Consider the following 12,413-nt stretch of genomic DNA (forward strand, 5'->3'; position numbering starts at 1 on the left):
CAAATAGACCGTTATCATGTCGCGGTAACGGTCTGCTTTCACAGTAACATTCTAGCCGGCCTCTGTTTTAAAGAAATATGGACCGACGATTCCACCGGTCCATAAACCACACCAAACAGTTGTTTTTTCTGAATATAATGGCAACTCTTGAACCTCTAGTTGTTCCAGTAAACTCAGTTGCTGATCAACTGAAATACGGGCATTTTGTTTATTCGCATCCCCATTAAGCCAAAAATGGGCACCATCGGAACACAATTTTTTTTCGAAAACAGTGGATCTTCTGCAAGCTTATCCAGAGCACTTCGACTGAAACGGTGACGACTTGGAAGGTCGATCGGCCTCAGATCTTACACTAATTGAATTTTGTAGGCTTTTACATCAAGATCCTTACTTAATATACGCTAAGTTGTTGCATGGGAAGGTCGACGACTCAGAAGGTCGATCCGCCTCAGATCTTACACTAATTGAATTTTGTAGGCTCTTACACCAAGATTCTTACTTATTTCTAGACGTTGTGCCGAGCTAAGTCTTTCCAGACTGAAATGTCAAACAATACTGAATAAAAACGCAACGTCAGATGATACGATTTAAACACAATCTTTCATTCAACCCCCACCAGGAAAAGGCCCACGCCCCACAGGGGGCGATTTGATTGTTAAAGGGGCCATTCGAAAAATGGACTCAACACAAGTTAAATCCTTTCGCTACTGGCCATCTAAATGCGATGCTAGGTTTCGGTACCAGAAACGAAAAAAGCAAGTTCTTAAATAATTGCGGTAAATAATTTTTAAGTATAATTTCGCTTTACCAAAATTTCAACTGGATCTTTGGCCCCTTAAGTAAACTTAAAATTTTGAAAAGAGAACAACATTAAAGTCTCTATGTACTACTCATACTTCAACTAATAATCGTGTTTTTGAGGATAGTTATCCAATTTTTCTATTAATCGCTTAAATAGGAAAAAATCATACTATAGGAGAGAACTTAATAACACCATCAACAGCAGTAAATATCTAAAAGCTGTGCAACTCAGTAACAATACTGTTAGCAGAAAAGTAGACGAAATGAGTGAAGATATTGAAAAACAACTGGTTGAAAATCTGAAAACAAAAAATTTATCAGTGAAAATGGATGGATCAACTTTAAGAGACAGTGAGGCAGTATTGGTAAATTACGTGAGATATACTGATAAATAAAGGGCAGTTTATTGAAAAGTTGTTCTGTACACTAATTTCAAAAGAAATATAAGTTAAAAAAACTGCTTGATGGCAATGATATACTAATAATATCTGGTTATTTATGTACCAAGTCAGTAAAGTTACTCTTTATCGAACGAGTCTGATATTATGAGCAGAGCGAGCGAGGCGAATAACAGGCGAGTTCGATAAAGAGTCTTTATTGACGTGGTGCATACAAAATTTTATCGCCAATCATAAAAAACTAACACTTACTTAATTACACCCTAATGAAAAAAGAGTGTGTGTACTTGGTACGCACGTAACGTCTTACGTAATACTTCTATTATTATAATTTCAACGAAATAAATATATTTTAAACAGTTTAATCGTATTTTTATTTAAATATTAAACCAATTTTAACACTTAAAATACAATACCAAATATTAGAAATACCGTTATTAGGGCTTCTCATCGATTGTCATTTGTTTCGAGCTTCTGTCATATGTTGTATAATCTGTGTATATAAACATTATACACGGATTATACGAAATATGACAGCAGCTCGAAACAAATGACTGTGAATAAAAAGTTCTATAGTTACGTTATTGTTTATGAAGTGTAGCCTTCCGCAGCGCAGTTGATTTCTCCTTGATGAATGGTAGAAAATCTAAATAAATATATTTGCTAACCAATTATCATTAATATCTGTCACCGTCCTAGATATAATCAAATTACCAAAAACACCATTTCATAATATATTTGCATTAATACAAAACTTAAAAGATTTAAGAATTTTATTAATTTTATGGCTCCAGTACACGTTGGGCCAACTAGTTGGCCAATGAGTTGGGCCAATAAGTTGGGCCAAGTAAGAACAGTGAATACATGGTGATTACACGTTGGTGGAGTTATCAGTCTGCATTAACCTTTCTTAGTGGATAAACAAAAAACAAACTCTGATTATGGATATGGATGTGGAGATTGTAGCAGCTGCCGAAATTAATTTGTACAATGCGTTCAATGCTTATAGAAAAGTGTACCAAACAAGAGTGATTAAAAAACAATGGCGCAAACGACGGTGCTTTTACACCGAAAAAAGTATTCATATTAAAACACAACCTTAAAATTAATACTTATAAACAGTATCAGTATTGTGAGAAGAGAAAACAAATATTTTAAACTCAACGACAACAACGTGTTCAATGTTCATAACCAAACAGCTGTTTGGCAGATCGCGCAAGTCCCAAAAATCCTTTGATTTGTGCACCAAATACCGACAAGATTCGGTTTGTAGACCAACGCTGACCGCCAATCGCAAACTCATGCCAAGTGGTCCTGTACACGTTGGCCCAACTCCTTGGCCCAACTGATTGGCCCAACGTGTACTAGTCCCATTAGACGAAATAAAAATTTCGTATGACAGTAATGACGACGACAGAATGCTTTTGCGTGATGGCCGATTTCGATGTTTAATCGATAGTTGTTCAAGTAATCAATATTGAATAAGTACGTAATTACTAAATCTCTAAAGTTTCGATTTATGTTTTATGAATATAATTGCAAAATACTACAGAATTTCACTTTCTGACATAAATTTAATTAACAATAACGTAAATTTTGTACAATATTTTTAATAATCAAAGTAAATAAATTTTAAGTTCACTCAAATAAATAATCGATTACTGCCTTGGACCGCTTACAGTCAATCTCAGTTAATTTGATTAATCGCGGCAGGTAAAGTGAAATTCTTCTTTCAGTACAATAAAGTGTTACTTTACTGCCTCAAATGGCGTCAAATGAGTACAATAATGAATGACTCTAGTGACGGTTGGCGATAAAAAATATAACATCTTTTACTGCAGATGGTGCTCCTAATATGAAGGGCAAGAAAAATGGCAGCTTAATATTATTGAAAGATGCGAATCCAGAAATGATTATTGTGCATTGTGCTATCCTTAGGGAAAACTTGATAGCTAAAAACATCTCGACTGTTCTAAATGAAGTCCTGCATTCAGTAATAAAGTCTGTTAATATTATTAAAACTAATGCCAAATGTGAGTGTCTATTCAAGCTATTTCGTGAAGAACAAAATCAAGACCCAATTTGACTTTTACTTCATACTGAAGTAAAATGGCTGCCTAAGATTCTTGAAAAGATTTTTGACTCAGTTTTATACTTTTTGAAAAAGTTTGGACAGTTTCGTTGACTCAGAAAATGTAAAGTAACTAATACCGCTTTACTTGGTACCTATTGCCAATCATCTGAATGTTCTATCAGCTGATTTAAACGAAATATTTTTTGATATGAAACAAATTGATTTTAAACATGCATGATGCAGCCAATGTTAGACGATTTGCCTGATATATCAAATGTGCAATATCAAAAAGAACTTGCAGAATTGCAAAATAATGAGTCAGGTAAAAGTGTGTTTAATAAAAAATCGAGGAAACAGAAATAAATAATATCGAAATTTAACCAAATGTGCAAGAAAACTATTGCTTCCATTTACATCTTCATATTTCATTTGAATGTGAAATAAGTGCTGTAAATTATTTTCTGGCAAAAAAAAGAAATCGGCTGGATATAACACAACGTCAAGACTTGATACTGAAGCTAACCAAATTGGAACCTAATATGAAATCTCTGTGCAGCAAGCATCAAGTACAAGAATCTCACTAAATTAAAATAATAAATTAATGTAGAAAAATCCATGAACAATTAAATTTTTTAATATTAATTAATTATATATGAATTTTAGAAAGGCTAACGGGGGGCATGGCCCAAAAAGGTTGGAAATACTGCTCTAAATTAATCACCCACAAGTTTTATAATGAAATCGTTTATTTCAGAAATCCGTCAACTAACATTTATATAATCATTGTACTTGACGGGATTCTGAAATAGTTGATTCAATTATTGAAATATGGATCTAGTGGATCTGTACGGTTCTTTGTATTTGACAAAGGTTTTGGTCTACCTGCTACTTAGGTTGGACCTATTGACTTCTTGCTACTACTGTACTAATAGTAGTTAAGTGCACCATCAATATACTTAATATTATTCTGACCGATTTTACTTTATTTCAGGTAAAACGCAGTATCATGCTGAAAATGGCCGAGTCCTGCCAAGAACATTCCAACCGAAGTTTTCACGAAATGTACGTGCAGCGTCACAATAACGTTTCGATCCTCTACGCAGACATCGTTAATTTTACCCCTTTGTCGGAACAATTATCAGCTTCAGATTTGGTTAAAACTCTCAATGAACTTTTCGGGAGGTTTGATCAAATTGCCCAGGTAATATTTCATACGTTATTTTTATCAACATGTATTGGATTTTTATGTCATAAACATTTCATAAGTAAATATTAATGTAGTTCGTGCCATTTACAAATTATTTCAAAAAAAAAGCATTTCATTTTTAAGATTTCGGCACATACCTATACTTTATACTTAGTCTAAGAGCTAGAGCCGAAAAATCATCGTCATAAGTAATATGGAGTTTGGTATGTTAAATGTGTCTATTGTATATTGATAATTATGACCCCTTTCAGGCTGACACCTCAGTGGATACAGGAAGTAGCAATAAGTCATTAAAGGTTTTCACCCCCGATTTTGTTAAACCTCCATCGATTTGCATGAAAATTGGTGACTAGTTAGAGCATACCTCAAGAAACAAAACTGATTTAGTGCCAACTTCCACTTTTGCCGTGGGTGTGGATACCACCCCTTCTCGAGGGTGAAAACTATTTTATTAAAAATAATCCCACAAATCGATAGAGGGACAAATTTTAAGTAAAATTTGTTAAATCATGTTATTAAAAGAAATCAATACTTTTTGAGTTATTAAAGATCAAAGATTTGAATTTTTCGTAAAAAAATGCGGTTTTTCATAAATAAGTAAGGCGGTTTTTCATAAATAACTCAAAAACTATAAGTTTTATCAATTGTCAAAATTGAAGATAATAAAAAACAAAATAGATTTCTTATTCGAAAAACCTTTGATAATTAATTAAAAGTGGGTTATAGGTGATTGAATGTATATTTTTTTCGGCTAATACTTAAATCTTAAGTATTCAAGCTTAAATAACGGGAAAACGATACATTTTATAAAACATATTTAAAGACTTATTAAAGTACTCAGAAATATGTATCAAATGAGCTCCCGGAGAAGTTGATACCATTAAACATTATGCTACAAACATGTTTCAAAGGTTAGGCTCCAAAAATTTGGAGGTTAATTATTATATTATTTATATAAGTTTTTTAAATTCTTTTAAGACATTTATATAAAATTTAGCAAAAATGTATTCGAATATGTCAAACGTACCCATTACTGGACACTCCCAGTTTCTAAGCATATTAAGTTTATACTGATAGAAAAAATTCAACTAAATATCGAAATAATATAAAACTAATATTTTGCCGTTAACATACAATTAATTAATATGTTCTTTTTATCATCCGTAACTTCACGCGCATGTGCTCTTAAATAGACCCTATTGTATAGGTACTTGCTACTGTCATTTTGGAGTCGGCGTTTGTATTGAATATACAGGGTGTCTCGAAAAGACTGGTCATAAATTATACCATCGATTCTGGGGTCAAAAATATGTTGATTGAACCTAACTTACCTTAGTACAAATGTGCACATAAAAAAGTTATAGCCCTTTAAAGTTACAAATTGAAAATCAATTATTTCCAATATTTCGAAAACTATTACAGATTTTTTATTGAAAATAGGCATGTAGTATTACTATGGCAGAAGCATCTTAACAAACAATTATAGTAAAATTTGTGCACCCCATAAAAAATTTATGGGGTTCTGTTCTCTTAAACCCCTCCCACTTTTGTAAACTTTTGTGTGCGTTCCAATTAAATTATCATTGTGGTACCAATAGTTACACACAATATTTTTCAAACTTATTTGCCTCTTAGTCTTTTTTCAATAAACCAGTTTTTATCGAGATGCGGCTTCTTTTTTAATATGTTTACATAAAATGTGTATGGGGGTTTCGTTCTTTAAACCCCCCAAATGTTTGTGTACGTTCCAATTAAACTTTTATTGCGGTACCATTAGTTAAACACAGTGTTTTTAAATCTTTTTTGCCTCTTAGTATATTTTCATATTATAAAAATGTAAATGATAGATTTTTCATATTATGTATTACCAGGTCTCTATAATCGTACTAACCATATTCAAATAGGTGGTGAATTTGAAAAGTATTCAAAATATCTCGATAAAAACTGGCTTTTCAAGAAAGTACTAAGAGGCAAAAAAGTTTTAAAAACACTTTGTTTAACTAATAATACTTTAACAATAATTTAATGCGAATATATACAAAAGTTTAGGGGGGTTTAAGGGAACAAAACCCCCATAAAATTTTTATGGGGTGCACAAAGTTCACTATAATTTTTTATTAAGATTTTCCTGCCACAAGAATGCCACACGTCTATTTTCAATCAAAAATCTCTAATTGTTTTCGAAATAATAAACAAAATTGATTTTCATTTTGTAACTTCAAAGGGCTATAACTTTTTTTATGTGCACATTTGTACTAAGGAAAGTTAGGTTCAATCAAAATATTTTTGACCCCCGAATCTGTGGTATAATTTATGACCAATCTTTTCGGGACATCCTGTATATTATATATTCCAAAAAATATATGTGTTCAACATGGCAACAAAATACACTTGCGTGCTTAAAATAAATTGTACAATTGGTACAGATATTGCTGTGGAATTAATTAGTGAAAAATCATTGAAAACTGCAAAAGAAAAATTAAATATTATTAAAAATTAAAATTTAATTATGTATTAAATTATAATCCTAACTTCATTCCCAAAATTCCTTTGAAAATTATTCTGTTAACTAATTTCAAAATATATATACTATACAAATACCGTATGGTTTAATTTTCACTTTTTCCTAAAAAATTCGAAAGGTTTCTCTTATTTTCATCATCACTTTCTTAGTTTTAATGTTATCAACTTCATCTGGAGCTCACTTGATAGTATTCTTGAGTATTTTGACAAGTATTCAGTAAGTGTGTATATTTTATAAAATGCATCGTTTTCCCGTTATTTAAGCGTGAATACTCGTACTTAGATTTGAGTAGTAGCCGAAAAAAAAAAAATATATTCAATCAACTATAACTCACTTATAATTAATTCTAAAAGGCCTTTCACGTAAAGAATCTATTCGATTTTTTATTATCTTCAATTTTGGTAAACATAACTATTTTGTTAAAACTTACAGTTTTTGAATTATTTATGAAAAACCGCTTTACACCATGCATTTGTTTCACGAAAAATTAAAATCTTTGATCTTTAATAACACAAAAAGTATTGATTTATTTTAATAACTTGATATAACAAATTTTGCTTAAAATTTGTCCCTCTATCGATTTGTGGGATTATTTTTAATAAAATAGTTTTCACCCACGAAGGGGTGGTATCCACTCCCAACGTAAAAGTTCAAGTTGGCACCAAATCAGTTTTGTTACTTGACGTATGCTCTAACTAGTCACCAATTTTAATGCAAGTCTATGGAGGTTTAACAAAATAGGAGGTGAAAACCTTTAATGACTGCACTAACTTTCCCCTTTCATCCCTTATTGCTACTTCCTGTATTCACTGAGGTGTTAGCCTGAAAGGGGTCACAATTGTCAATATACAATGGACACATTTCACAGGAAAAACTCCATATTACTTATGACGATGATTTTTCGGCTTTAGCTCTCCGTCTATTACATGTGGATTACATACTGGAAATTCAATAAAATTAAATAATTAAAAATAAAACTCAACTTAAAATAATTACTAAAACCATTTGCACATTTGAACGGACGTTGTCGTACTTATACATTGTTTAATATCATGTTCATATCTAGTAGAACTATTCTTCTTCTTTCGGCATCATAACCTTGGATGAGTCTTTTCCTGTCTGGCTATATCCTTCCATTCAGATCTCTCTTGCGCCTTTCTCTCCATTGACTTTTATTCATAGTTTTCAGGTCGTCTTCCACGGGGACGTCCTTTCTTTCGTGTACCTATCGGCTTTCATTGTAATATTTTCTTTATTGTTTTTCTATATCTTCTTGTCTCTGGATATGTCCGAACCAAGACAAATTTTTACTTCTCATAAACCTGACAATATCGTACCCGTACTAGGCCGGGCCGAAAATTTTTTTCAAATTTTTTCTACACGGCTAGTTGCCAAAAGTTGGAACTATTATTTATATAATCCTATAAAGTTCCGTTGGTGTATGTTGACGGAAACAATTATTTGAGATAATAAAAAATAAATATAACAACGAACTTTAAATATTTTATTTATTTTGGTAACAAAAGGTGTTGCTTAGTTAGACCTCGGGAAAGGGTCGGTCGTTAGCGAGTAGTGCCTAGGTTGCCTGGTGTGAATAGACTGTGGGTAGAAAAACCACAATCTATTATATCGATGTTATGCCTTCTACAATATGGTCAGGAGAGGACAATAAATCACTCCGATCCTGACGCATAAACACAGACACACTTCTGCAGTTTTACAAACGAATGCCATGTCCCAAAGTGAGTTGTTGACATAATGGTCTGATTTGGTAATTAACTTATGGGAACTTCAGTTTGTTAAACTGACACTCCAAAAACATATGGTCAGGGGATGCATTCGTTTCGTAAAACCATCCATGTCTTTCTTAGCGTCTGTTTTGTACATTAACGGTGACTTTATATGACCCATATTATTTCGTTTTGAGAAAAAATATTAAAATTAAAATTAGCAAAAATAGTAACTAAAGCGTATCGCTATAATCCTATACCAAATTTGGGACGGTTTAAAAAATATTGAACCGGGCCCCCTGGCCCTTAAAAAGTTTTTTTTGGGTCGAAAATTTTTTATCTTACTTGTACAAGGCTGGTTGCCAAAAATTGTAACTAGTATTTATATAGTCCTTTACCAAATTTGGACTGGTTTAAAAAGTAATTAACCGGGCCCCCCGGATTTTAAAGAATTTTTAGTTTGTTAAAAAAAATGTTTGGGGCTATCAAAAAAGCTTTTGTTGTCATATTCTATTGTTAAGCAAAAGAAGGATAATACAGTCGACAGGAAAAATACTTAAGCTTATAAATGCCGCTTTAGAAGATCTAAATAAAAATCGGAGAGGAGTTAAGGAATATAGACGGCACTCCAGCATGAGAATAAAATGTTAAACAAGTCAATTGAAAGGCTCTTCTTTGATGAAAGAAAAGATCAAACCATGGTCCTCGGAAACAAACCATGACCACACAAAAGGTCCCTATTCATATTCTGAGCCGATTGGATCCCTTCTTACCAATTGCGAAAAAATGCCTGTTATTAAATTTAAGCCCATGAAAGCTGTCCTGCCTCTTGTAAATGAAACTGATCTAAGTTCAGATTAATAGTATCTATTCAAACTATCTAAAGCAATAAATGGAGATGGAATATGTTCTCAAAGTTTGGCAGAGATAAGTTGGCATTCTTAGAGTTTATGTAGCTACAACTGATCCTTGTGGAAGCTTAAAGATTTTAGCTGATACATGATTTGTCAATACAAGTATATTCTCGTATGACTTTTGAGATAAAAACACAGCCAAGATTGTAATATGGTGCCAGGCATCTATGGAAATTAATCCAGGCCTCGAGAGATTTTCCGAATAATGCCTCATCAATTATCAATAAAGTTATTCAAGACAATGCTTAATTTGCGCTCCCGGAAATCATCCAAACTTGTATGTTAATAGATTTACGTCAACGTATTAGAGAGGAGAGAGGTTGTTGTCAGAAGAATTTTAAAATGTAGGAACGCTGGTATAAAAATTGCATTTTCATAGTATCCCAAATCCCTGAATCAATTTCGATGCAGAAGATTACATAGATCTCATAGACTGGATGAATAGTGCTGTAACAGATCCTCTTCTAATAAATCCGCTTCTAATAATTCTAATTTGGCCGACGAGGAATTGTGGGACATGGTTGAACAAGTTCCAAAGTTTGACCATTTTTCTTGCCATACTCAAGCGGTGAAGAGGTGCGTGAAGATAATTACTGATGCGTGAATAAAAGTGTGTGGTGAAGAATCTAGATATGGTTATATCGAAGCGAAACTTGATGCCAGAAAGAATTAGCCGATATTTAAAAGTAAATGTCGATACCATGCTTCAAGGAATGAGTAAGTAAAAATGTTGAGCAAAGAAGGGTGGGCGGGTGGAACTCGCCGTGCAGCTACCTCATCGTGGTGAGTTCTGGGTTAAATGAATATACGCAATAATGTTAAATATGTGCATAATAGTGTAATGTAAAAACCTTTCGTGCCGAAAATTGATTCAAGCAAAGAGCTGCAGAGTTAACAGCGCAAAAATAAATAAATATGCATTGTTTACCCCTATTATATGTTTTAAGTCCTGGGGGCCGGTGAAATTTTTTTAGATCAAGATGAAAATTTTTTAACGAGATAGTAACATCGATATTAATAATTTAGACACTAGCCTGCCCAAAAAATAAAGCAAAAAAAATTTTTTTTCACGCCCCCGGGGGCCCGGTCAAAAATAATTTAATTCAACCTACTATGTTTGGTGCATAATATAAGGACTACCATACACAACTTTTTTTTTACTAGCCTGTTTAAAATTTCGCAACAAATTTTTTTGCCCATTTTCGGCCCGGCCTAACCCGTACCCTTAATTTAATTCGCTAATTTCTCCGTTTCTTCTAATTCTCCATGTGCCGTTCTCCTCTTTCACCGGGCCGTATACCTTTTTCAGTATCTTTCTCTCAAATGTCTTAAGTTAAGCTTCATCTTTTTTCAGGCCATTACAATGGTTTGTTTCTGGGTTCCCTGTTTGGCCCTGGTTTCACAATAGGTTACTACGGGTCTAATTAATGTTTTGCAGATAGTCATTTTGGTTCTTTTGTCTAATAATTTCGATGTCATCTTTTATTAGGTATGTACGATTCCCACTGGAAATACGTGCATTCATTTCGCTACGCATGGAATTCTTTTGTTTGATTTCTGTGCCCAGATATGTGAAGGCATCCACATGTTTATTGGTATACTTGTCTATTGATTGCGGTATTATTTTCATTGTCAGGTATTCTTTTAACGGTCATGTACTTCGTTTTTTTTCGCTTATTTTAAGCCCTTTTTCGTGCTTCAGGTGCAATTTCCTTAAACGCTTTCATTAGTCCTTTATTGCTCCTACTAATGAGAGCTACATCGTCTGCACATGCAGTGATTTGTACTGATGGTATCTTTGGTACTTTGGTATCTATATGGTCGGTTACATTGGTTTTTCAGATAACTACTTCAAGACCTAGGTTAAACAGCATTAATTATTTTATATATTATTATATTATTATATTATTATACTATTATATTATTATATTATTATATTATTATATTATTATATTATTATATTATTATATTATTATATTAATATATTATTATGTTATTATATTATTATAGTATTATCTAGATTTAGCCATACGGCTCACACTCCCTCTAAGGGGAAAATTGACTCATCCCAGATACCTACGGTATCAAAGGGATTGAGCTCTGGTGGGACTCTTTCCGTGTTATCAAGCCCTGGGTAACTTGGTATGCAGGTGTATCTCCCAGAAATTTTCGTACACATCTGGCCGTTGCGAGTAGTACTGCTTTCTGCATGGTCTTATAAAGATGTTTATTAAGACCCAGCTTTTTTATGCTTTCGAGGAGGGTCTTCGGAATGACTCCAGTAGTAGACATAATAATCGGTATCGTCTGGGTACTTTGCATTCTCCATTGTCTCCGTATTTGAATTTCCAGATCTCTGTACTTGGCGATCTTTTCAGTAAATTTAGTACGTAGATTATTGTTGTTAGGAATCGCCACATCAATGAGGGTTGTTTGTCTCGTTAATTTATTGACTAATACGAGATCTGGTCTATTATGCGCCACTGTTTGGTCAGTTAGTACAGTGCGGTCCCAGTATAGCTTGTAGTTGCCATCCTCAAGCATACTCTCAGGGACGTATTGATAATATGGGAGATGGTCGGTTTGGAGAAGTCCCAGCTTGATAGCTATCTCCTGATGAAGGATTTTTCCCACTGCGTCATGCCGTTCCTTATACTCAGTTGCAGCAAATGCCTGGCAGCCCCCTGTAAGATGTTGGATGGTTTCTTGGGCTTGACATCCATATCGGCATCTGTCGTTTTGAACATGAGGGTCTTTGATGATAT

At 33.2% G+C, this 12,413-nt stretch overlaps 1 protein-coding gene across 2 annotated transcripts in view; it reads left to right on the top strand.

Moving 5' to 3' along the window:
- Window positions 1-12,413, top strand: part of LOC126881922 (adenylate cyclase type 2-like) — an 860,562-nt gene that overhangs the window by 200,146 nt on the left and 648,003 nt on the right. For both annotated transcript variants that reach the window (XM_050646657.1, XM_050646658.1), the window contains exon 4: window positions 4,265-4,474. In XM_050646657.1, coding sequence (XP_050502614.1) covers window positions 4,265-4,474 — 210 coding nt within the window. The remainder of the gene's footprint in view (window positions 1-4,264; window positions 4,475-12,413) is intronic.

The sequence above is a fragment of the Diabrotica virgifera genome, chromosome 3 (assembly GCF_917563875.1).
Source record: "Diabrotica virgifera virgifera chromosome 3, PGI_DIABVI_V3a".
NCBI classification, from domain to species: domain Eukaryota; kingdom Metazoa; phylum Arthropoda; class Insecta; order Coleoptera; family Chrysomelidae; genus Diabrotica; species Diabrotica virgifera.